This window comes from Lutra lutra, chromosome 2 (genome assembly GCF_902655055.1).
Source record: "Lutra lutra chromosome 2, mLutLut1.2, whole genome shotgun sequence".
NCBI classification, from domain to species: domain Eukaryota; kingdom Metazoa; phylum Chordata; class Mammalia; order Carnivora; family Mustelidae; genus Lutra; species Lutra lutra.
Genome location: NC_062279.1, coordinates 7,888,861 through 7,916,048, shown reverse-complemented (window position 1 = coordinate 7,916,048; position 27,188 = coordinate 7,888,861). Strand labels below are relative to the sequence as shown.

At 42.0% G+C, this 27,188-nt stretch overlaps 1 protein-coding gene across 3 annotated transcripts in view; it reads left to right on the top strand.

Moving 5' to 3' along the window:
- ASB5 (ankyrin repeat and SOCS box containing 5) overlaps positions 1–27,188 on the top strand; it is a 50,427-nt gene that overhangs the window by 7,382 nt on the left and 15,857 nt on the right. Inside the window, exon 1 of one of the 3 annotated variants that reach the window (XM_047714186.1) lies at positions 18,007–18,231. The exons of 1 other annotated variant lie outside the window; for it this stretch is intronic. In XM_047714186.1, the coding sequence (XP_047570142.1) occupies positions 18,195–18,231 (37 nt within the window). In that variant the 5' untranslated portion in view covers positions 18,007–18,194. Of the gene's footprint in view, positions 1–18,006; positions 18,232–21,559; positions 21,696–27,188 lie in introns of those variants that run through there. One more of the 3 variants, XM_047714166.1, reaches the window with a different exon arrangement.

Here is a 27,188-nt window from a genome sequence, read left to right as displayed (position 1 = left end):
ATTTTTTCCTTATAATTTCATTTCTTAGTTTATAATTCTCCATTGGTTATTGTGGCACAGGTTTTTAAAAATCTTCCTTCTAAGTAGATTTAGGAGTTTTCTAGAAAAGCCCGTGGGATTGAGAGGCTAGGGTGGCATGCAGGGACAAGGTTCCCGTGGGCCCCTTCCCCTTTTCTAAACAGGATAGCTCTACGGTGGTGAAGTTCCAGAAGCTGGACTTTCTGAGGAATCTTTCTTTAAAGAAAAGGATGAAATGGTATTTAAACATAAATGCTCTCAGTGTGTTGAAAATATGATGCAAGTTATGCGCATCTTTACAGAACCAACCACCTTATAAAATGAGTCACAATAGGAACAGCCTTTCAACGTTCTCTCCTAGGGATGGGAACAACAGTAAACATTTTGGGCCCGTCAGGAATGTGCGGGACTATGTAAAATGGCCCGAGGCCATCCTGTCTCCATGAGGGCAACTAAATTTTCCATGCCACCGTCACCTACTGAGCAAAATAGAAACATTCAGAAATACATACACTCTTTCCAAAAGGCTTAGTGCCGTAAACTATGGACAGGGGACAAGTAAACTGGAACATAAAACCAAAAGGCCATTCACGTTCTTAAATAGAAACACTGGCTCCTCTCGGTCATCAAGTGTGCGGCTTGATTTAAATGGAAACAGCCCGTGATACAATGAACTTTAAGGCCTTCCGTTGAAATCAGCTCTTCACCCTCATAATGCTGCAGAGTTCCTCGGGAGCTGATGGAGTTGGGTAGGCCGTGACTCTGGGGGACAGAAGCCCTCCAAAGTACCAAACACATCTTTGATTAACCACTGAGATTTATGAGCTCCTTCTGTTTTCCAAACGACCTCATTCACTAGAGAAATGAAGATTCCTATCGTCCATCAAGCACAAGGATTAGGTAAGGTTTAGTGTGAACTGATGCACCAAATGAATTTCTGAATTTGGAAGCGTTGTGTCTTCTTTCCCTCTCGAGCCACCATCCAGAATGGGTAAACAGGAAAAGGAGAAAGTGTTAGTTTCTTCAGAGCTGAAATGCACAGAATCACAGATCTATTGAGTCTGGGAAGGAATGGCTATTTCTTCACAGTGACTCTCCAAGAAGTAAAAGAAAGGAAGCGAAACAAAAATGTAAACATCGCTCTCTCCATTCCCTGTAGTTATGACAAAGCTGCTCATCTAGTAAAATCTAGTTTAGCCGCCAAGTTTTATGGCTACTCACCGTTAGTCCAAGAAAGCAACAGAACAAGAGTGATTTGGGTTGGAGGGACTACCTCCTACACAGTGGATATTATGTCCTGGAACAATACTTGAGCACCTAATTGGCATGACCTTCCAAAATGTGCAAGGGGAATCTGCTTAAATAAACTCAATCTTTAGGGCCCTCTGGAGGTCGTAATAGTTTTTTGTTTGTTTGTTTGTTTGTTTGTTTTGCACAGAGAGAGAGATCACAAGTAGGCAGAGAGGCAGGCAGAGAGAGAGGGGGAAGCAGGCTCCCCGCTGAGCAGAGAGCCGGATGTGGGACTCGATCCCAGGACCCTGGGATAATGATGGGATCATGACCTAAGCCGAAGGCAGAGGCTTTAACCCACTGAGCCACCCAGGTGACCCTAAAGGTTAATTTTAAGTAGCACACACAAATGACCACAAACCCGGTTCTATAGCATTATAACAAATATTTTGATTATTTAAAAAAATAAGATGTTTGAAAGACAAAGGATTTAACTAGAACGGGGGGGGGGGATAAGTTTGTAATTAACCTAAGGCTCAAGAGGCAAAAAGGATTCTTGCCAAATACTTGGAGACTGAATTGTAACCAGTTTGCAGGGGAAAGCTGCAGGGGAAAACTACTTTTTGCTTAGTAGATTATAATTTCCTTCTCCAGAATCATTCTGGAGAAGGAAATTATAATCTACTAAGCAAAAAGTCACTGGGACCTTGAAATAGCTGCCAATGGCACATAAGAAAAATAATGCCTTGGAAATTGGAGGAACTCAGCAAATACTTATGGAATGAATAAAATACCTTAATCTAGGGGGAAATAGAGTTTCAAGTCACGTTGCAGATTCCAGTGATTTAGGCATGCATAAATTATTCTGTCATGTTTCTAGCACCTTCCAGCTGTGAGATCCTAGGAAAATTGTCTGAAGTCTGCAGCCCTCAGTTTCTTCATTATTAAAATGGAGATAACGATATTTATTTCAGAGAGCTACTGTAAAGTTTCTAGGAGATAGACTTTAATCACTTAAGCCATTTGTCACAGTGCCTTGGAATACAGTTACTCCATAAAAGTGAGCTCTTTATATTATGCTTTAAGTTTCTTCAAAAACAGTACTAAACTGCCTACGATTGAGTACTTAGAGAAACATGGATAAAAAAGGATGGTGGAATTATAATACACTGTGTTTGCTAGAGCTGCTGTAAGCACAGGATGATGCTAGGACATTTTTACTAAGCAACTAAGTTTTCTTCTCCGCATCACGTTCGAGATTCGGGGAGGTTTCAGAACTTAAGTGTTTGGCGCTCTTTATATGTTTATTTAAGAGTAACCAACTGAAGTTCTGAAAGGTTGAGTCTTTCCGAGCTATCACATAAAACTGCAGAGCAAGGCAGAGGACTGGGCTGGTGTGTGGGAAGGACCTAAAGGCGAGTTCAGAGCTGACAGTTTTAAAATTACTTGCAGGTATTTCTTCTACCATCTTATTCTGTCAAAGAACCCTTCCTGGCAGAAATTTTATGGAAGGGAATGTTTTCTAGGGCCAAATACCTGGTCAGGTTATACTGTAGGGACACCCAGTTTTTTCTGGAAAGGCATTACCATGACAGCATAATGGCACGTTATTAATACAGGAGCAAATTTCTCTTCACTCTTCCCCGGTGAGTGCCTTATAAAGAGCTGACGCCGCTTCATCTCCAAAATACCAAAGCACCGGATATTAACTTCTCGGCCAAGCCTTCTTGCCCTTTTATTTTCTCTCCTCTTCATCCCTGGCAGCTGAAAAGGGAAGACAAAACCCAGTCCTAACAACAGGAGCAGTGAAGGGCTGAGTCAGCACGAGGCAGGGAGTTGGCTTTTTTCCTTTATTTTCTCTGTTTCTCTCCGCCAGCTGGTCTCTCCAGGAAGCAAGCAAAACATAATTTTTCACTGGACCTATCTTACAAAAAAAATTATTTTTCTTATGAGAAAGGAGAAAAATAAGCCCTAAAAAAAAAAAAAAGCAGATTTGACCTGGAAATAAAAATGCAGGATTATTTCATAGGATCATTGAATAACCTCAGACCATTTTAAATGGTCTGGGGCCCTGTGCACAAGTTGGCAAAATATCCCCCCAAGAGCTTCCATGTTTCTTATGTTACAACTGGGGAACAAGGTGAGGATCCAAGCCATGGGAATACTCAGGCTGTTAGCTGCAAGGTCCGAGGTAGGAATATGATAATGGACAAAGCACTTTCTCACAATGGAAAGTCTAACCACGACTTCACTAACTGGGGAGTAACACAGCAACTCCGCCATTTTCCTGAGGTAGCTCAAGCTAGCCTGGTCTGCAGTAGGCCGCTGAGGAACAATGAAGCTGATGCAATACTGGCCATTTGTTTTAGGAGATGATAGGAATCAGTTCCATGTTGTAATATCAGAAGTTTAATATTCCAGCAGAAACGTTATTGTTCCCAATGGCTTCATCCTCGGTGCTTTTAAAGCTATGTTTAAAACTTGGTAAAACACCCATCAAATGTACTATACCGGAGTACAAGCACAGCTGTGCTTAAAAGTTGTGTGCAGGACAGTTTTAGGAAATTACTGGATTTTTATTTTTGTCATCCCATGTAAATGTGGCATGTAAAAGAGTCCCTTCAGGGTTACTGGGGGGGGGGGGCGAGGGAGAGATAGGGGTGGTTGGGGGATGGACATTGGGGAGGGTATGTGTTGTGGTGAGCGCTGTGAATTGTGTAAGACTGATGATTCACAGACTGTACCCCTGAAGCAAACAATACATTATATGTTAAAAAAAAAAAAAAAAGAGTCCCTTGGGAAATAAACTATTTTCTAAATATAAAATTTTCATATCCTACATTTTCTGAAATTGAGATGATTTCCTAGTAAATATTATGTGGTTAATACTGTAGGAGGAGAAGATGAGAAAAGGAAAAAAGGGAGCGCCTGGGTGGCTCAGTGGGTTAAGCCGCTGCCTTCGGCTCAGGTCATGATCTCAGGGTTCTGGGATCGAGTCCCGCATCGGGCTCTCTGCTCAGTAAGAAGCCTGCTTCCCTCTCTCTCTCTGCCTGCCTCTCTGTCTACTTGTGATCTCTCTCTGTCAAATAAATAAATAAAATCTTTAAAAAAAAAAAGGAAAAAAGTGAATTTGTTTTCCAAATTCCCTATAATTGGACTTAATAGGGGTGCTTAGCATGTCTCTTGACCTCTTCTATCCCCAGCTTTGACACTACAAGACCCACCTCACACTTTCTGAGGGCAGTATGTCATATTTCTCCTGTAATTCACAAAGTCTTTCCATACATCCTATCCCTTTTCATCCTCATAATTGTTTCCTACAAAGTCGAAGGTATTAATGCTTCTTTTACGAAGAAGGAAACAATTTCAAATGTAGCGGAACTTGCTCAAGGTTACCGATCTCCCCAGAGGAAAGTCGAAACAGGAGTCCAGGTATTCTGGCGTTGCTTCTGACATCACTCATCCTGACCATTTGTGGGATGTGTTTTTTTAGTTTACATTATGAAGCTAGCAGTGTCCTTCTTCCAGGGTCAGCTCTTTTTCGGGCTGCAGTCCATCTTTCGCGGTTTTTGCAATAATCCCAGTCAGACACAGAATCCCTTTGCATTTTCTGGGCAGCCCCCAACCCCCGCCACGCCCCCTCCCCACCACACCCACAACCCCCTTGCCCCCCCCCCCCGCCCCGTGCCCCACGCATGCGTGAACGCAGGGCTTTGCCTCATCCTCAGAGCTCACCTAGCACAGAGACCTACCAAATAATCAAGGAGGTTAGAAACAAAGGAAGGAGGAAAAAAGGGAAAAGAAAGGGATTCAAACTTAAGCCTACGGATTTTATCACCACTTTCAACACAGCACTTCTCCTATCCTTCTCATGCCTCGCCCAGCAGTGTGGACCCACACATAGAGTGAACGTTCATGGAGAGGCTCAGGGAGTTAATTCTCAAAGAAAAATGAAGACAGAAAATCAATACTGCCCAGAAGTTAAATCTATATTAATGCCCTCCGCTCCACCTTTTTAATCAGACTTTTTGTCCCTTCTCCCTGATTCCTTTTAACCTCATGGATTGGCATGAGCCCTCCTCCTCAAATAAAACAAACCCATTATATCTCTTATTGACTGGAATCTATTAATGACTGTTAATGTTTTCAAGTATCTTATTCAGGCCATATAAACTCAAAGGTTGCTTGCCTTTTGGTGAGGGATGCTACTTGTCTGCTTTTTGATTTCTCATTTTAAGTGAATACATTTTTATTCTTAAAATGTTAGACTTTCTGAGCCAAACTTCAAATATCACTAAATGTTCGTTCTTTGTTCACTTTAAGCTGAATGCTCATCATGGCCCTTCAAAGTGTATACAGCATACAGAAAACACCCCAAATGCCATATATGAGAACTCTGAGAGGAGACTGCTCTTTTTTCTCTAAAGCAAGTCAGAAAATTGTCAAGTGCTTGAAGCTGTTACAAGAAGGGGTTTGGCTGATAGAAAACTTAGAATCACTACCTGCTATAAACAATACCTCTGGACTTCAGCTCTTCACCCTTCAAGCCTGTGCCCCAAAATCTTTAGTATCTGTTTTAGATAGCAAAGTGGTAGGAATGATTAAAAATATATATATATATATATTATATATTAATATAATATATATATATATATATATATATTTTTTTTTTTAAATCGTGATTTTGCCAGGGTACCTGGGAGGCTCACCCGGTTAAGCATCTGCCTTCAGCTCAGATCATGATCTCAAGGTCTTGGAATCAAGCCCTCCACTGGGCTCTCTGTTCAGAGGAGGGTCTGCTTCTCCCTTTAACTCTCCATCTATACCTATTCTCTCTTCCAAATAAAATGTAAATCTTTAAAAAAAAAATCTTGCTTTTGCCTATGCACACAACTGGCTTCCTCATTCAGGATCACAGTGGGGAATTTGGTTTGTGTCCATGTCCGGAATCCTCTGTAGTTAAGGCACAGGCAAGAGAGAGTAGTAGCCACCCACAGCAGGGGGTAGGGCTCCTGTTTGGGGACAGTTGCGCAAGGACAGCCTGCCCCCAGGACCCCGGAGTGGGCCCACCACGGTGTATGTATGTGACGCCACCGTGGCTTGCCACGCTGCAGCAGAAGCCAGCGCACCCGGGTCTCCGGACTTCCTCTCCTTTCTGCTCTAAGACGCAATTCTGTGAGTACCTTCAACATGGCAGAAACAACCGTCAGTACACTCTTCTGTTCAGGATCAACAGAAAACACCTTAGCTGCCACCAGGGCCTCAACCTTCCATGAGCATATGGTTCCCGGGGACACAACTATTTGTGGCTAGAACTATGGGGAGGAGAGGAGGTGTGTGTAAAACTGTTCTTACACTAAGGCCTTGTTGCAGCAGCGCGTCGCGGATCTTCTTCCCAACAGCTGTTGCGCTCAGACCAGAGAACACAGGTTGCTGATTTCATCCCTTGTAGGGATTTGTGGACCTTGTTTAAATTTCAAGCAGGCAGCTGGTAGAGATAGAACACCATAACCAAGTGGGTGAAGAGAAGGCAGGAGGTGGAAAGTGTCGTTTTATGAGAATAAGATAGCGAACACCTACCTAGTTCTTAGCTGTGTGCCAGGGACCATTCTAAACATGTATAATCATAAACTCATTTCATCCTAACAAAAAAGCTTATGACGTAGGTGCTATAGGTTGTTAAGATCTGTTTTTTGCCTTCCTTATTTTTTTTTTAAGATTTTATTTACTTAGAGAGAGAATGGGGCGGGGGGAGGGGGGAGGAGCAGAGGGAGAAAGAATCTCAAGCAGCCTCCACACTGAGTGTGGAGCCCCATGCGGGGCTCGATCCCATGACCCCAAGATCACAACCAGAGCCAAAATGAAGAGGTAGACACCCAGCCAACTGAGCCACCCAGATGTCCCTTGCCTTCCTTATTTTATGTTCACTGGTTTAGATTTGTCTGCCCGTGGTGTTAAGTAGCAACAGGGTACATTGGAAACCGAACAGGTCAGGAGCAGACAATCTTGGTTCCAGTCTTGCTTTGCTGGTAACACTCTGGGTGACTTTGGGGATGCCACCCACCCTCTAGCGACTTCAGTTTCTTTATCTGCAAAATGAAGACGTTAGACAAGATCCGTGGGTTCTGAACATTTTTTTTTTAAGCTGTTGACTTTTTTTTTTTTTTTTAATGATCTGGAAGCTCAATTTGTGAGGCTGATAAGAGTGGCAACCATGCCGTTTGAAGGTAGAGCCCCATGCTAGCTGGCACGCTCCGAGGCAGCTCGGCTGAACTCCCAGGGCTCTCTGAAACCATTCGTAAATCACTGAAGCAGATGGCATCTAATTCCACTCTTTGCTCTGAAGCACCATGATTCTTCCATGTTATTTTAACTATTGGTAGATCATTTTTGACCAGAGAAGCTTTTAGCACAGAACCTGAGTTCCTTTTGTGAATTTATCCCACCCATGACCTCATCTGCCCTATGGCAGAACGTGGAGACTGTAACTCAACCGTACTGCTCAGAACTGGCTCGAGTCACCAAATAACAGGTAATGACAATGATTGCAGAACAGTCCCTGCAGTCCTGCAGACACATTTCCATGTATTCACACCAGGGGTCACCCAAGGTCATTGGAGGCACATGGTTGGTAACTTTCCTCCCGGAGGAGTGCTCTGTTGAGTATTCTCTCTTCCTCTCCACCGTGCACCCCTTTCCATCCATAACATCCTCTCCCTGTCTCCAGGGAGAGGGTGACTCCTTTTACAGTATTCTTTTTCCTGCCTGTATAGGTTTCCTTCCCCTGACTATACCTCAAGTAGTTGACCCTTTGGTTTAGCCTGCTTTTAAACTTTACGTCAATTGACCCATTCTCTCAATATTCTTTCCTGATTTCCTTTTCTTAGTGAACAACGTGATAGAAAGATTTAACCATGTGTACCTGGAGTTCATTCATGTTCAGTGCTGTAAATTCCAAATTTGGGGTAATTATGAATCACATTGATAGAAACATCTAGTACAATTAAGTTTGTCCAGCTCCAGGAGTGGAACTGCCAGGTCATACAGCATGTGTATCTTTGGTTTTTTAGTTGGTGTTACTCTATTTTCCAATATGATTTTATCTATAGTGAGATCCACAGTGTATGAGAATTCATGGTGCTTCCCGTTATCGCTAACATGGGGTGTTGTCAGTATTCTTAATTTTTGCTAATCTGGTGGGCATGTGGAGATCTATCTTGTGGTTTCATTTTCATTTCCCTGATAATGCCATTTTCATGTTTATTGGCCATCTATACCTTCCAGTTTTGTGAGGTGCCTTCCAAATATTTTGCCTTCCCTTCTAATGGGTTTTCTGCCCTATTTTTCATTGATTTTAGAAGTTACCTATATAGTCTACAATTAAATGGAAACTGAAAAAAGAATACTACTTCCAAATATCCTTTGTGGCTTGGCTTTTCACTTTTCATGGGTTTTGTTTTTGTTTTTTGTTTGTTTGTTTTTGGTGAACAGATGCTTTTTATTTAAAAGTAGTCAAATTTAGTGGTGCCTGGATGGCACAACTGATTAAGTATTGGACTCTTACTCTCATCTGGGGTCATGGGATTGAGCCTTGCATCTGGCTCCGTGCTCAGGGTGGAACCTACTTGAGGTTTCTCTCCTTCTTCCTCTGCCTCTTCCCTACTCCCCCATACACATGCTCACTCTCTCTCTCCCTCAAATAAATAAATCAATCTATATTAAAAACAGTCAAATGTATAAATCTTTTCTATTTTGGTTAATACTTTTTTGTCATTTATTTTGAAAATTCCTGCTGTACTTCAACATAAAGTGTTTTTCTGCGTTCTCTTCTTAAAGCTTTCCTTTCAAACCATCCACTTGCAATTGAGTTTTTGAATGGTGTAAGCCCATTTTTTCCTAAGTGGGTAGCCAATTATATTTACCCCATTTAATGGAAAGTCAGTCATACATTGTATAAATCATAGTCACTGTGGTAAGCTCTCTGCCTAAGTATAGTGTCTGTTCATACCAAGGTCTGTTTATGGGCTTTCTTACTGGGTACATCTCTCCAGACCTAAACCACACTATGTTGGTTTCAGCAGCTTTCAAGTATCTTGATACTCGGTAGAGCAACCCTTCCCACTTCGTTCTATTTTCTCAGTGGCTTTGGCTGTGCTTAGTAATTTGAAATTCCAAATTTTAGAAGCCACTTCTATGGTTCACAAAATACCTGTTGGGTTTTCTGTTGTAGTTCATTTAACCTATCAATCATTTATTGAAGGGAAAATTCACATCTTTGCAGTGCTTGCCTTTCAAAGAATAAACATGATATATTTTCCCATTTATAAAGGTTTTCTTTAATATCTCTCAGTAAGATTTTATTATTATCTTTTGAGGAGGTATTATATATTTTTGTTGAATTCATTCCTAGGTGTTAAATTGTTTTAGGCTACTGTAAAAACTATCTGGTTAAATCATTTCATTTTCTATCTCTATGTTGTAGGCATAGAGAAATATAGTTAATTTTCATATATTAATTTAATACCCAGCAAACTTGCCAAACTCTCATTAATTCTAATAAGAATCTGTAGGTTCTGTGGGGTTTAAGATAGAAAATCATATTATCTATGAATAACGCCAGTTTGTTTCTTCCTTTCCAAGTTTCATACCATTATTTATTTCTTCTTCCTCAGTTATTCAATGGATTAAAACCTTCAGTGCAATGTTCCATGGAGTGGTGATAATTAGTGTCCATTTTTTAGTTTTCAATGCAGAGGGAAAGCTTTCAACATTCTGCTATTAAGTATAATGTTTTCTGAAGGCTTTTGTTTCTTTGGTATTGTTAATAACTTTTACCATTTTTAAGGAAGTTCCTTATTATTACTGTTATGGTAGCTGAGTTTTGTTTTGTTTTTAAAAACTCCAGTATCTGGGTGCCTGGGTGGCTCAGTTGGTTAAGTGACTGCCTTCAGCTCAGGTCATGATCCCAGAGTACTAGGCTCTGGGCTTCCAGCTCCATGGGGAGTCTGCTTTTCCCTCTGACCTCTTCCCTTCTCATGTTCTCTCTCTCTCACTTTCTCTCAAATAAATAAAATCTTAAAAAAACAAACAAACAATAACTCCAGCACCTTCAATTGGGCAGACATCTGGGCATTCTATTTACTGAAGGAACACTTACTTCTGCAAATGCATTTTTTTTCTTTTTAGCATTCCTCATATCATCAGTAATGTAGTTCATATTTTAGCTTAATTATCTGGAAGACAGTCCACAGTGCCAATACTCGCTTCATTAGTGATACACGGTGGCATGGGGAGCCTGCACTGGCATTCTGTGATTGTGTCTGGTGCCATGATACTAATTTAAACTACCCAGTCTCTCAAACAGTCCATTCCTTACATCTTCGACACATGGAATGCACATTCCTAAAAGATGCTCTGGAAAGTTCTTCTTTTTCACCATGAATTTTGTTTTCAGCTTTCAAAAACCTTGTCTCCAAAAATTCTGATCAAACAATATCATTCTTCTTTCTCCTGTTATATCCTGGTCCACCAATTGTCTTCATCAAAGTGTCTGTAAAAGGTTTAAATAACCATTATTAATTTTGTGCCAAGGTCAACTTTGGGATTTTTCTGTGTTTTACTAGGTTTACATAGTTTCTGTAATACGCCTTGTTGCTTCCTGGTAATGAACTGAGGAATGATTCAGGTAATCTGCAAACTCTTGAAAAGCCAGGCTCAGAGCACAAATTATAAGGAGCATGGTGGTTGATGTGAGGCATTGGTCGTTTAAACTCAAGTGTCTATTCAGTTTGGCTGTTTTCACATGGTAGCAAGATATGACGGAGATGTAACTGAGCTGGCCAGTTTTAGAGAACTATTTTTTTCTCTGCACTGGATGTGACATCTTCTTTATGAACAGAGCTTCCAGATTCAAATCATATATAATAATTTAGAGTCATAATTGGCAGGCAATAAATATTTAACTTTGGTATTAACTTTGGTATTTTTTGATATAGATGTAAGTAGCTACGGGTGTCAGTGTGGTTTACAAGTGATGCCCTGTATAACAATGTATTTGTGCTTCAGTGTAGGGGACGTGAGCCACGCCAGACTTATACTTGAAAGATGTCACTTCTGCAGACATGATTATGGGTATAACTTTATTCTAGCTCTCTTTCCTGTTTGAAGATTTTATTCTTTATTTATTTTTGAGAGAGAGAGAGAATGCATGCATGCATACAAGCTCCTGCACGAGTTGGGGGAGGGGCAGAGGGAGAAGCAGACCCCCTGCTGAGCAGAGAGCCTGAGATGCTCTATCCCAGGACCCTGGGATCATGACCTGAGCCAAAGGCAGGCAGACCCTTAACCGACTGAGCCCGCTAGGCGCCCTAGCTCTCTTTAGTGTCTGAGTCTGAGCAAAATATTAGGCACAGGGTTAAAAAAATACAGTATATAACTTTCGGAGGTGAATAGGGGAAAACGGAATTATAAAATTAAGCAAACCAAAATAACTAAAGAAAGAGAACACAGAAACAGTGGGGAAAATACAAAGTACAAAACTAATATGGGAAAAATTAATCTAAATATCATACAAATAGCTAAATATAACAGTAACTTAAATAATAATTTCATTTTTTAAAGATTTTATTTATTTGTCAGAGAGAGAGAGAGAGAGCACAAGCAAGGGGAGCACAGGTAGAGGGAAAAAGAGATTTCCACTGAGTAGGGAGTCCAATGTGGGACTCAATCCCAGGACCCTGGGATCATGACCCAATCTGACCTGAATCACCCAGGCAAACGTAAATAATGATTTTAAGTAAATAACTTGAGTTCTCTAGGTTAAAGATAACAATTTTTGGATTTTGGGGTAGTACCCAGCAATATATTTTTTTTAATGACCCATCTAAAACATAAGGATTCAGAAAAGTTGAAAATCAAAGTATCAAAAAAGGCCCAACAGAAATACTCCCTGAAAATGTCTCACCATATTAACATGAGGTAGGACTTGGAGGCAAAAAACATGACTAGAGGCTACTATAGGATGATAAAAGATGAATTTACTAAGAAGCTATAACAATTCTATGTATTCACCAATAAAATTGCTTTAAGATATAAACTTGAAATATTGACTTAAAAGGAGAAAGAAAGGGGTGCCTGGGTGGCTCAGTCGTTAAGCGTCTGCCTTCGGCTCAGGTCGTGATCCCAGGGTCCTGGGATCGAGCCCTGCATTGGGCTCTCTGCTCGGCAGGCAGCCTGCTTCCCCATCTCTCTCTGCCTACTTGTGATCTCTCTCTGTGTCAAATAAATAAATAAAATCTTTTTAAAAAGTTGAAAATGTAGATCTAATCTGGATTTGGAACTCTCCGTCCACATAATTTCATGTACATTTTGAAAATGTGAGTTCAACTGAGTTCAAAAACTGAGTATACATGGGGCCATAAAGCATGTCTCTGTAAAAGTTCAAATGATTAGTATTATATAGGTCACAGGTTGGCAGACTTTTCTGTAAAGGATAAGAGGGCAAATATTCTAGGCTTTGTGCATCGTGTGGTCTCAGCGCTGCAGGTTTAACATAGAAGCAGATGATCTGCAAATGAATGGGTTTGGCTCCACCCCAATAAAATTGTATTTACCCAAACCGATCGTAGGCCAGATTTGGCCCACAAACCATCATTTGGGGCCTCTGATATGGAACATATCTACGACCCTCCACAAAATTGATGTAGAAATCATTTAACAGAATGTAACTGGAAGAAAACTCCTATGTTTGGAAATTAAGAAGATGCCTTTAAGGAACTCAGGGGTTTAGAGATCAAAATTATAAAAAGAACAAAACTGTCAACTTTCACACATTGAATTAAAAAAGTAATAGAGCCGCAAGCAGAAATTAATAAAGGGACTTATTATAAACAAAGCTGAAAGGTGATCTGCTGAGAGACTAATGAGATTGGTACACCTATGTCAAAATGGGTGCAAATAAACAATGGTTGGAATTCAAAAGAGAGCATATGGGGTGCCTGGGTGGCTCAGTGGGTTAAGCCTCTGCCTTCGGCTCCAGTCATGATCTCAGGGTCCTGGGATTGAGCCTCGCATCAGGCTCTCTGCTTGGCAGGGAGCCTGCTTCCCTTCCTCTTTCTCTCTCTCTCTGCCTGCCTCTCTGCCTACTTCTGATCTCTGTCTGTCAAATAAATAAATAAATAAATAATCTTAAAAAAAAAAAAAAGAACATAAAGCAGGTGTCAATGATATTTTTGGTTTTATTTAACAACTTAATGCCAGTAACTGGGACTATCTAGATGAAAGACAATTTCCTAAAAAAAAAAAAAAAAAACACCACAACTTGTCAAAGCCGTTTTGAAGAAATGAAAAACCTAACTAATCCTAAAATCACTAACAGAGATAAAATCACAAGTTTTAAAACTTCCTCCAAAAAAAAAAAATCCAAGAGCAGAAGGTTTTACCAGAGGCCTCTACCAAGTATTATAAGATAGAAATATTTCTAAAAGGTGAGCCATGACAGCAGAAAAAGCAAAGGACTCGTCCCCAACTCATTTCATGGAGTTCGTAGCTGTTCCCTGTAGTGGCTTTGTACCATGTCAACTCAGGTATGCCAGAATTCTGTGGCCCAGAATTCCCTTTCCAGTGCCGTTCCAGGTTGGGACTGGCTGGAGGAGAACTTTGTGTAACATTTGGGTGGCAGAAAAAGGAGGTAGTTTTACGCTGTTAAGGCCGGTATAGGCACTGCTGTTGGCTTGCACATGACCCTGGTCATCTGGCCACATGGATCCGTGGCTCGTTCCACTCCCTCCAGACTGCCCACTTTCAGATCTCGGAGTCCCAGGCCAGATGTGTGTGCCTTCTATGGTCAAGGGTGCCACCCACATTGCTGAGCTGGAGGTGGGGACAGACAAACCCTGTTCCCGGTTTTCCTCGGAGTTATGACAAGTCTCTGCTCTCCCTGACAGGCCCACTGTCAGCCAGCTGGCCTACGCTAACGTGCCTACAAAGACTGCAGCCCCGCACAGATTCCTTAACCAGCAATTGGAAAGGGTCTATTGCTATGAAAAACTCCTCATTCTATAACACTCGGAGCGATCAAAGTTTAACTGGTACATTACCCAAAATCGAACAAGTCAGTACAAGACAGGCAAATTATAGGAAGCCAACCTCACTCATGAACAAAGCTGCAAGAATCTTAAAGGAAGTATCAGCAAAGCAAATCTAGCATGAAGAATCGGGTTTCTGAGAACTCTCTTATGATAAGGTTCCTTTTAAATGACATCCTGACCCATCAATTGAACGGAAAGATAACACTCTATTATGAGACACAAGCTTGCTTTCCTAGAAGCACACAGTCAAACCTGCCAGTTACCTTGGGATTATTTTGAAGCAAATCTGACACATGTCACTTAATCAACAGAGAAAAAATTGGACAGTGGCCAGAGTGGATGTAGGGCGAACATTTAGTATGCATTACAGTACAGGAATATACAGCAGCTTGATCTACACATTTGACCAAGAATTAGAAATGAATGAATGTGGATATAATCAAAGGAAATTTGGGAAGAAAATGGGTGCTGAAGAAATGGATTGGCTTATGCCTACTTCCACATCAACATCTGAAGGATTTTCAGCATAGGCTACTAGAGTGCATTACTGTACATTCAGGAATTGTCATCAGTTTTTTTGCCTGTTAAGCCAACATTTATCTAGGAAAACACTTAAGGAAAATTCAACTCAACAAACCTATACTTGGGGATTGTCCAGATCATCTGGCTTCATCACCATTGGCAAAACCCTCATGGAACCTAGGGACTGTTGTTATAGATATTCAAGAGATTTCTGTGCTTCCCGAATATTGCTGCTTCCCCGTTACTTCAAAATTTGTGCTTCCTCCCTCTTTTAAAAATTTTCTCATATCTAATATTTTAAGTATTTTCTATTTTTTTGTTGTTTTCTCATGAAAATGAATGGTCAATTGTATATCAACCAGCATTTCTTTCCTGGCAACCAGGGGACTCACCAATGATGTAGACAGAGTTTTGGGTCCACAGCTATTTTAGTCTGGTTTTTTTTTGTTGCTTAATTTTTGTGAGCTATTTTTGTTTGGTTGGTTGTTTTCGTTTTGCTGACAAAGTAGCAAAGTTATATCTAGCACACCAAGAATGGTTTTCTATACTCCACAGTCACTGAGCAACCAAAGAACCAGGAATATTTGTGGGGCTTACCAGTAACTGAAATGCTTGAGTGTTGTAAGTTTTGAATTTGCTTTTTTAACTTTACTACTACATAGAAAGACAAAATTTGCTGAAGCAACATGAATGATATATTTACATCTACATTATACACTAGCGAGAATAATGTCATAAAATTAACATTAAGGGCTAACTGTATACCGGGCATAATTCTGATTTCTCTATTAATTCATACAGAAATCCTGTGAGGTAGGATTGTTATCCCATTTTCCAGATAAGGAAATCGAGGCATAAAGAAATGAAGTAACTTTCTCCAGGTAACAAATTTAGTATTTGCCTGGCATGGGATATGGACCCGGCTTTGGTCATTTGAGGGCAGTGTTGAGGCTCCTAACTACTATACTAAGTCAGAATGAATAGCTCTATTAGAACATGGATTAACAAGGGCACCTGGGAAGCTCAGTTGGTTAAGTGTCTGATTCTTGGTTTTGGCTCAGGTCATGATCTCAGCATTATGAGATCGAGCCCCATGTCTGGCACCGTGCTCAGTGCAGACTCTGCTTAAAATTCTCTCTCCCACTGCCCCTCCTCCTCCACCCCATTCGCATGCTGGCTCACTCCCCCCAAAAAAATAAAGAAAAAGTTTTAAAAAAAGAAAGCAGATCTCCTGAGATTTGTTAAATCAAGGGTAGGTGCACTGCTGATGCATATGGAGTTGATAAAAAAAATAGTTACTTCATTGAGAGTTTTAAATCTTTTCATCCTATGTTTTGTGGCTAAAACATAACATTAGGAATTTTTTTAAGGCAGTATATACTTTCTTCTAAAACTATGTTTAGCAGAAGCCTGGAGAAGTGTTGAGTTCTGTTTTCAAAATGAGAATTGATATCTTTGGTTAGATTTTCCTTGTTTTTCCTTTCATAATGGCATTGTGATATCTCTCCATTCATCTCACAATCTGCACACTATCCAAACGCTTTCCAAGATATCAGGTTAAGAATAACAGCAACAGCAAAACAAAACAACAACAACAAAAAAAACACGTTTTTGGGCCACTTTTTTGCAAAATTGTTTTGGGCTTCATAAAAATCTTAACAATGGAAATACACTGTCTACGATAAAATTGTATCTTCTTCATGGAGAATTGCTACTTGCCACTTAGAGTTTATGAAATGTCAATGAAAATTATATGTCAATCAGATATTTTGTGGACACTTCTAACAGTTAAGGAGCATCACGGCAACCTAGCTCTGGGGATTTCCAAGTCTATCATGAGTCTAAGATTGCTTCCCAGATGTACAGATGTTTCTTAGACAGTGATGGAGGTCCACGCCAATTCTGAAATGCCAGTCTAGAGTGTAAGGTTCAAGTGCACAGCAACTGTCTTTTCATCTCTGTGTACCCAGGGCATAGCACCCAGTAGACATCTAAGAAATATGGAGTGAATGGGTGAATGAATGCATGAATAAATGAAATTTCATCACTTACTTGATCATTACACAACTAGAAATTAATATACCTTAGTCGTTAGCATTTATGTTAGTCTCTCATGGTTTAAGCACTTAGGAATTTTGAATTTAAATTGTATTTTATGGGGCGCCTGGGTGGCTCGGTGGGTTAACCCGCTGCCTTCGGCTCAGGTCATGATCCCAGGTCCTGGGTTCGAGCCCCACATCGGGCTTTCTGCTCAGCAGGGAGCCTGCTTCCTCCTCTCTCTCTGCCTGCCTCTCTGCTTACTTGTGATTTCTCTCTGTCAAATAAATAAATAAATAAATAAAATCTTTAAAAAAAAAAAATTGTATTTTATTATTTTCGTGCTACATATGGGCATTATTTGTGTCTTTCTGAAAAACCATTTATGTCTTTTGGCATAGTAAAAAAAAATTCCAAATTCAGAGATATCTTCTATATTACAATGTTGAAAAAGATATTTTAAGCATTTTGAGAAGACTTTAACTCTCAATATTAACAAACAGACGAGTATGGTAGAAATCACCCTTACGTGACAGCTAACAAGAACTTACTGTGTCCTAGACATTAAGGACAAGTACATTTTCTTCAACAGTGAAGTGTCCTAGACATTGAGGACAAGTACATTTTCTTTAGTAGAACCCCTTAGCATTCTGTTTCAAGATCTACCATAAAAAATATGCTTTAGGCAAGCATGTAATTTTGTTACTTCAAACTCCATTTAAGTGGATTTTACGTTATGCTTCTAGTTTTAAAAAATCATCCCAAAACAAGTTGGTGATATTGAAAGAGCGTCCTGACCTAACATTTATTCTTAAAGCCCTGCCCACACCGGCTTCTAAAGTATCCTTCACTGTGGTTAGGCACTACTGTGATACGTGTGGTTTTATGAGGATCCTGACCGTATGTTCTCGAACTGTGATTTTTTCAGACCCCTGTGACCTTTCCTAACCACTCAGTACCAACTAAGAGAGGAGCAATCAGGGACCACAAGATGTCACTGTAGGTTTCCCAGCAACCTTTAGAGGAGAAGTGAATGACCCTTGGACAAAGGTTCACTGTTAGAGAACAATCACTGTGCTTTCCCCCAAGGTCAGGCCTGCCCTCAGACCTCCTCTGCCCTCATTCCCCATCCCTAGGCCAACAGATTTAGGTACCCATGTTTACATAAAATAGAATAAAAAATAAAATGGAACAAGAGTGGGGCTCGGGGATGACGGTTATGAGCTTCATGTGCGTGTGGCCTGGTAGAGACACCCACAGCAAGGCGGCCTCCTGGAACTGAACGATGGCCCGTTCCAGATGCGACTGTGCAAGGGTGGAAATTTGGCACTAGCAGGTACAAGGGAATCTAACATATCTTGTGATGATTTAAGGCGAAGTTTTTATCTTGCATTTAGTGAGTCATTTGTACTTTAAAGAAACATTTTTTTTTAAGATGGGAATATAACATTTTTTAAAAAAAATTTTAGAAAATGGAGAGATCTCAGACTTTTATTCTAAGATAAAGAATTTAAACATGGTCCATGTGGTTATTATTCTAGAAAGCAGTTTATGAACTGGGTTGCTCTTCGGAAAACAAAAATTGATCGTGTGTTTGATGACATATGGAATTACTGTTTTTTGTGTGATTAGGATAGTATAGTTATGACTGGAGAGAGTCCTCATCTTTTTAGAGATAGATAATGAACTATTTATGGGTCATATCATATAATGAGGTCTGCTTCAAAATAATCCCAGGACTGGGGTTGGGAGGGCTGCGGGTGGCTTGAAGATGAAACAAGACAAGTTGTGAGTTGGTAACTGTTGAACTGGGTGCTGGAGATTGTATGAGTTTAGAGTATTCCACTGTCATACGTGGGGGAAACTGCCAACCTGGATTCCAGCTGGAGTCCCTTCATCTTGATCTGTTTCTGAAGATTCGGGTGGGGGTTCAACGCTGCCTTTTGGAAGCAATGAGCTCCTGAACTCCTGAACCCCAAAACAAACAAACAAACAAAAGTGTGTGTTAGTGTCCCACTTGTAATCTTAAAACTGTCAGAAGTTGATCCAACTCTGTAGCTTTTTCAGAATTTCTTGAAAATGTGTACTCACTCCTTACAGTGTGTGGCATCATTACAGATTTCTATCATAATCCCTCTTAGATTTCAACTTTCCATTTTGAAATTTCTCAAGTATTAAGATTCCTCTCCTTAGAAGTGCCTTTAGCTCATTGATGGTTTCCAGCGTCGTCCTTTGAAACTATTCCAGTCTTCACAGTGCTCTCTCGCGGAGGACTGGCAACCAGCCCAAACTCAGGTCCCCGAGTTTTCAGACACATTAGCGTTGGTTAAAATGGGAATAGAATGGCCCCGTTTCATTTCCCATATCCTGCCTAAAAGGCGTAAAATTTTATTTTAGCCCTTGTGGGCAGTAATAGTATGTCATCTCTAATCTACACGGTATTTCAGACGTTTTTTCTGAGACGTAATACTTCGGAGTCTGTTATCTTCTACGGAATATAATTTTAATTATTTCTTGGAGTATTTTATCTACTGCTGGTTTGCTTTAAAACTTCTACCTCCTCACAGGGCTCGGTGATATCCTGCTGCTTCCCAAATCCACTTCTGCACTGACATGAGGGAAGATGCTAGATTCTTCTATATATCTAGATATTTCGTAGTGGGTCCATATTTATACAATCCTAGATAGCCAGCATTTAAGTAATTCAGTCGCAAACACTCTCACTTCACTGTGCATTTTGTCAAATGAAATCATACAGTTGAGCTACTTCATAGATTTAATATTCTGTTCCTTATTTTTTCCGGTAAATTAACTGTAACATTTTCCTTCAATTTCTTGGAGTCATTTTTTAAAAATTATTTTTGCTTTGGACGCACCTAAAATTTTTGAAAGAAGTAATTATTATTTCCTGAGTCCCCCTGATTATTTATGTGAATTTTTAAATGTATTCTGCAGGCCAGCAAACATCTCACTTAACTAAGTATGTAGTTATGATGAAATCCAATGGCTTTTTTCTCCCCACTGCACTGGAAATTTATTACCCCCATGGACTACATTAAAAAAAAAAAACCCTCTCGAAGTATTAAGTATTCTTTGGAATTTTATTTTCAAATGATGTCTTAAGTCTTTTTTTTTTTTTGAGTGGCCACTACTTAAGAGATACAGTGTGATAGATCTGTGACATCTCAGATGTATATACTCTGAGCACCCAACCCAGTCGGGGGGACTGTCAGAGAAATAATTCCCTTCAGCCTCTGCTAAGGCCTGGGAATGTGCCCCCCATCCAAGCTGCCTCAGCTGAGCTGGTCCAATTTTCCTGGGAAGGTCTGGCCTCCTTTGTGGTCTTGGACTATGCCCACAGCTCATGGGCCACCTTGCCCTTTGTATGTGAGTCACAGAATCTGAATCAAAGAGTGTCAGAGCCAGAAGACAGTAATCTTATCAAAGTTCTTCATTTTATGAAGAGAACTCCTACATATCATTAAGCCGCCTGCCCCTGGTCCTTTAGTTTGAAGGATTAAAGCTTAATTCAAGATAAGGAAAAGATAGTGGTGTCCATTAGTGATAATTTTGAGGTAAATGCTGGCGATGGAATATGGCAGCAACTCTGAATGGGGTAACGCACAGGAACTTTATTATAACTTTATTCACAAAACGTTTTTGTTCTTACCTGGTTTGTTATATGAAGGCAAGAACCCATTAATTTTTTTTTTTTTTCTGTAAATACCAATGGAAGGTAGAGCCTAACCATAGTGATAAAAAGGTAAAGACAGAGAATGGAATCATGACCATTTTTCATCAAGACAGACCTGGATATGTTGACACCGCGTAACCGGACCCCTGGCTCAGTTAATCCCTGGAGACCTCCGTGGGCCAGTTCCTGCTCTCCACTAGGTCATGGCCAGTGTGCCTCATTCAACTTTACGTGCCAACTGAAAACACCAGGCACATATGCGGTTTTTCCTCTCGTTCCCCTGCCTTTTAGGGTGAATGCTCTCCATCGTACTTAAATTGACCACTGATGCCTTCTGGCCTAGAAATGACCTCCGGAAAAACATCAAAATAGTGAGCTGTGCCTATGTAAATAACAGGGCCATGATTTTTGCATGGAAGCCAATTCTAAACTTAGATTCTTACCAAAGGAACATGAGCCACCTACCAGCTGACCCTAATGCACACACACACTATTTATTCCCGAGGCTGAAGCAGAAAGGCTCATCAGTCACCCATCACTGCTGAGCTCTCTGGGGGCAGCCTTCTGTCTGTACCTATTTTCAAGAGTCAATTTTACAAGGGACTGATTTGTACATAATTCAAATCAGCTTTCCTATTTTAAATAAGGAGTTCAAGGCTATTCAGCTTCCGAATAGGAAATGCAATTTTACACATTTTTCCCTTTCTGTGCCGTGCAAATAGTTAAATACTTCCGGCTGCAGCTGAGTCTTCCCTTTAAAAATAGAAAATCCTATTGCACTTCTGGCCCATCCCCCACCAGCTCCTTCCCAACCCGCTCCAAGTGCTTCTGAATAGAGCTCAGTGTCCCGGCCCCTCTCGGGTTGGCACACAGGGATCTTTGTGAAAGTCCAAAGGGGAGCAAAAAGTAGCTAGAAATCCAGCCGCTGGCATTTCTTCCGGCTAGAGCACTTGACTCTGACACCTGGTTGTGGCAGACAGAAACTATGCCCGCAGATATTGCCGATGACATGAACTGCGTAAAGCAGATGCTCACGAAAACGAGAGCAAGTGTAGAAGAATGTTCTTCTGAACAAAAAGCTAGCTGGGGTATTCTGACCAGTCAAGGTTAGTAGAGCAGCCATTGCAGATCTGTTGGTGTCCTGAAGTAAACTAGAGTGACCTGTGTTTTTTTTTTTGTTGTTTTTTTTTTGGGGGGGGGGTTGCAAATACTAACTTTCAACTGGGTTGCTTTCCAGAACATGGGTTCTGAAACGTAAATGTATGGCGTGGCAAAGGGGTGCACTCTTTACACGGTTTAGTGTACAGAGAATGCATCTATGGATTCCTTTTTATGACCATGTATGAAACACCACGGTATGATCTCAGTCTTTGCATTGTTTACCTTTCCACCTCTTGATTAAAAAATGTGTATTTAGAAAAAAATTGGGAAGGAGTACAACCAAATGGAATGGTTGTACTTGGAAAATATCATGGCTTTCTGTGTTTTATGATGTATTTATTTATCGTCCTGTTTAATGTTCCTCTATTGTAACTGGCTAAGAAAATACAGTCATTGTTGCTACAATTTCAAATATACACATTATTATATGAAAATGTAGACAACAGTTCCACATTTTTTTTTTCATTTTTAGAAGACAACTCTTAGTTCATTTAATCAGTTTATTTTTAAGTATTATGGACCACTATGCGCTCTGGGGTTAAAGAGAGAATGGGACAAGATAAATTTCCCTGAACATTTGAAAAGGACTGAGATTGCTTCCCGGCTTTATCAGTGACTGATTTCAACTTGAGGCAAAGCACTTAATCTCTGTCTTCGTCTTCTTGGGCCCATAACAAAATACCAGAGGCTGGGCCGCTTAAACAATAGAAATTAACTTTGTCACAGTTTCAGAGGCTTCAAGTCCAAGATCGAAGTTGCCACATCGCTAGGCTTTGGTGAGAGCTCTCTTCCCGGCCTGTAGATGGCCACCTTCTCGCTCTGTGCTCACATGGCCTTTTCTTGATGCAGATCTCTCTCTCTGTTTATAAGCCCACCAACTCTGTCAGATTAGGGCCCCATCCTCATGGCCTTGCTTAACCTTAATTACCTCCTAAAAGCCATACTTCCAAAGAGAGTTACACGGGGTGTTGGGGTTTACCATAGGAATTTGGTGGCAGACAAAACAATCCTATCTTAGTCCCTTTGTGCTGCTCTAGCAAAATACCACAGACTGGGCAGCTTATAAATGAATTTATTTCTCCCAGCTCTGGAGGCTGGAAGTTCAAGATCAAGGTGCCAGCAGGTCATGTTCTCCATGCGGGTCCTCTTCCCGCTCATTGCTGGCTCCTTCTCACAGTATCCTCACGTGGGGGAGGGCCTGGGGGAACCAGTTTCATGAGGACACCGATCCCGCTCGCGAGGGCTCCACTCTCGGCTTAAGAACCTCTCCAAGGCCGCCGCTGCTAATACTGTCACACGGGGCACCAGGATCTCAACACAGGGATTTTAGGGGGACGCCATTCCGCCCACAGCACTGAACCTCGGTACAGCGGAGTAACAGGGTTCTATTAACGACATACTTTGGGTCAAACACTTCTCACACAGGGCCATTTAGCCCTTAGGACAACTAGAAAATGTAGGTCCTGGTCACCTCCGCTTTACAGATGAGAAAACAGATGCAGCAACGGAAACCTACCGAGTCGCAACAGCAAATACCGACGGTCAGACGCCCCATCCTGATCCGCCTTCCTCCGCAGCCCGCTGGGAAGCCCGTCTCCTGCTCCACACGCCCTCTCAGCGCCCTTCCGAACACCGTCCCGACTACAGCTGAGGAAGCAGGAAGAGCCCGCCGCGGAGCAGCGGTGATGGAGACTCTGATTGCAGAGACTAAGTTGGCAGCGTCGCTCCTGACAACCCAGGAAGGCCGCGGAGCTCACCCGCTCACTCACGCGGAGCTGAGGAGAACACTTCCGGGCTGGGCTCTGCAAGGAGGTCAGGGAAAAACTGCCTAGTTTGTTGAGAAGGCATCTCTGAAGTGTCCCGGTCGAACAGCACAGCTTTCTTTGACTTCCGAATTACATCCGGCCTCAAGCTCCCATCCCGCAGGCTGACTGGGAACTTTACCCTTTTAATAAGGTCCCCTCTCCCCTCTTCAGCTCTGCGCAGAGGTGATAGCTGAAAGCTCGCGCAGTAGGGAGCCGCCGCCGCCCCCGCCCCCAGCCCCTTCCTGCGGAGGAACAGGCTGGCCCACCCCAGTTATCCTTGAAACCAGTTCAGCCAGTCCGCGGCCCCAGGTCAGACCACCGGAGGAGCTCTGTCCTGGGTGGGGGCGCAGGAGCCTAGAGCCCGCCTCTTCCTCCATGCTGCCACTGGACTTAGGTCCTATCACCTCTCTGGGGCGTGGCCTAATCAGGGACTAGGTCTTATCACCTCTCTGGGGCGTGGCCAAAGCTGGGACTCAGGCTCCTGCAGGGCTTCATGGTGGGCATTCAAAACCTCAAAACCTTTTTTTTCTTTTTCTTTTTTTTTTTTAAGATTTTATTTATTTATTTGACAGAGATCACAAGTAGGCAGAGAGACAAGCAGAGAAAGAGGGGGAAGCAGGCTCCCCGCCGAGCAGAGAGCGGGATGTGGGGTTGATCCCAGGACCCTGAGATCATGACCTGAGCTGAAGGCAGCTGAAGGCACCCACTGAGCCACCCAGGTGCCCCTCAAAACCATTTCTGTCGCTCTCCGCCTCCCCCTCCCTCCGTTCCTTTGCCCCTCCGCTCTCCCACTTCCCTCCCGCCTCTTCCTCCTTCTTTCTCTTCTCCGTCTTCTCCTCACCCTACCAACGTACCTTCTTCCTCTGACGGAGTCTAACTCTCCACGTAAGGGGAGCAATCTTCCAGCAGCTTCTGCTGTCTGGTCCTCTCAAGCCCTGTGAGCAGAGCAGATAAACCAGCGAAGCGGGTCCGCCCAATAGAGGACTCTGTAACAAAAGAAGGAGAATTGTGGGTCTCCTGGATGACGCAGTCCGTTTAGTGAGGGACTCTTGGTTTCTGCTCAGGTCATGATGTCAGGTTCATGAGCTCGAGCCTGGCTTGGGGCTCATGCTCAGCGGGGAGTCTACTTCTCCGTCCTTCTGCCCGGTCCCCCTGCACTTGCCCACATGCACTCTTTCTAAAATAAATAAATAAATAAAATATTTTTTAAAAAAAAGAAAGAAAGAAAGAGAATTGAGCAGGGGGAAGACAATATGGAAAAAAGAAAAAAATGGAATGGGTACAACAGTTCAGTTTAATTTAAGCATAGGCTGTGTGGCGGCAAGTAATAGAACATCAGAATGGAAGGTCTAATCACATTGTAAATAATCTTTCATTCTCGGATGGGCATCTTAGGCCATACTCCGTGGTGAGCCATTAAAGTTTCCGGGCGGGAGAACAAGATTCCAGAGGTGTTTTGGGGGGTGTGGGGGAGGGCAGCCCTGTGCAGTTGTGTAAGCTGAGCTTGTGTGCCCAGCATGGGTCTTGGCTGCTATGAAAACGGGTGCCTTTTCTCGTTTTCCTAAAGGCACTGTAGGGGTTGGCAGCAACTCTGGATGCTCTTGAAGTGAAATTCAGTGGCAGCGTTAAAGAAGGGCGGGGTAGAGTTGCGAGTCCGGAAGACCTTTCAGGGACCCTGCAGTCCAAACTCAAAAGGAGGCAGATCATACTTCATCCATCTCTGTGTATCTCTGGCATCTAGAAGGGTGAAAATTGCCCTCGCAGATCACCGTAAGTGTTTAATAAATGACTGCATAGTGGATGGATGTGAAGGGCAAGATCACTGCCTTAAGGAAATACTCTGGACTCACTCATGGGGCAGGCCTGCGGCTTGTCGGAAAGTGAGGACCCACGACTCCAGGAGCAGAGTGCGCAAGCTCTTCTCTGCAGCTCCTGAGATTCTGAACATTGATTCAACAGGTCGTGAATGTAATCCATATGCTAGGTCTTGGGGACACAGTAATGAACAAAATATACCACGTTCTACTTTCTAAGATCTTACATTCTAGCAGCCATCAGTGCTCAGAAGAAAAACAAACACAAAGCAGGGTAAAGAGAACAAAGAAGAGGACAAGAAGGACTTTCTCCTGTGAGGTGGTCAAGGAAGGGAATGTCCAAGAGAGTGACATGCCAGGGCAGAACAGAAGTCAGAAAGACCCACGTGCATCTCTCAGAAACAAGGCAGGGCGGGCAGAGTGAAGGGAAGTGTGTATCTGGTGTGTTGAGGAGAAGCAAAGAGGCCACTGTGGCTGATGGAAGGGGTCCAACCTAGAACTGAGATCAGAGAGGGGCCTGGAGACACTTGGAGGTCATGACAAGGACTTTGAATTTTCCTCTGGGTAAGAGGGGAAGCCATTGGATTCTTTCTGACTTAAGAAGGATCATTTTGGCGCCTGTGGTTACAACAGACTACTGGAAGGGCTCGAGTGGAAACACACCAGTCAGCCCGGACTTTTGCAACCAGTCGGGGGAGGGTAAGGGTGGCTGGCGCAAGGGGTGCGGCAGTGGCTGGATTATATTTGAATGGGAGAGGCGAAAGACTCACTGGAGTTTGCCTGTGGGCTGTGAGAAATGAAAAGGAAGGATTCCATGGAGGTTTTTGACCTTGGAGCGCCTGGATGGGTGGAGGCAGCAGGTGTGAATAGGGAGGAGAGGTAAGAGGAACACAGCATGTGCTCGTTTTCCATGTGAACTTGAATTGCCTATTTAAATATCCAACTGGAGAAATTGAAAAGCCAGCTGTAAATTTAAGTCTGGAACTTAGAGGCAAGAGCTGGTCTGGAGATATAAAGTTGGGCTACTTGACCTGTGAATAATATTCCCATCCATGGGGCCAGAAGAGATCCCCCTAAGAGTGAGTAGAGATAGATGCTAGGACCCTGCTTGTGATGATGAAGATACATAGACTGAGAAGAACCCAGGTGATAATAACTATCTCCTCGCAAAGAAGCACATAGACCAGTCAACATATATGAAGTTTCCTGGAAAATTTTTATGCCTAGGTTTAAGACCATACCATAAGTTCTTTAAACAATAGTATTGTTTAAAGCAAAAGAGAACCAAAAAGAAATAACTGGTTTTGAGAGAAAGATGATGCGTTTGGTTTTAGAAATGTATAGAGAGGCCAGCAAAATATTTAAATTAAATTTTTAAATTGGCAGTAAAATTTGTGGGAGAGACCAGGGAAGAACTATAGATTGGACAGTTATCCATATGGATGAGATCATTGTCCCTAAATTTTGACCATTCCCTATCTCTTTATATCACCTACAGAGATATAGACAAGAGGAAGAAGATGAGCTAAAGGCTCATAATGTTAAGTAAGTTAAGTTGTTCTAACTTCTATTTAGAAGAGGTAATAAAAAGCTAAGGGGCAGGTACAGGGAAATAATTGTCTAAAATGGAATTTCAATTGTGGTGTTGTCATATTTCTGATGTGTTTGGTACTGTGCTAAGTACTTCATGTTCACTTACAACCCTGTGGTGTACATAGACTTATCCTTCCCTTCATGGCTGAGAAAACTGATGTTCAAGAGGTTAAAACACTATCAAGTTCACACAACCAGCATCTGTGCTGGGATTTGAACTCAGATC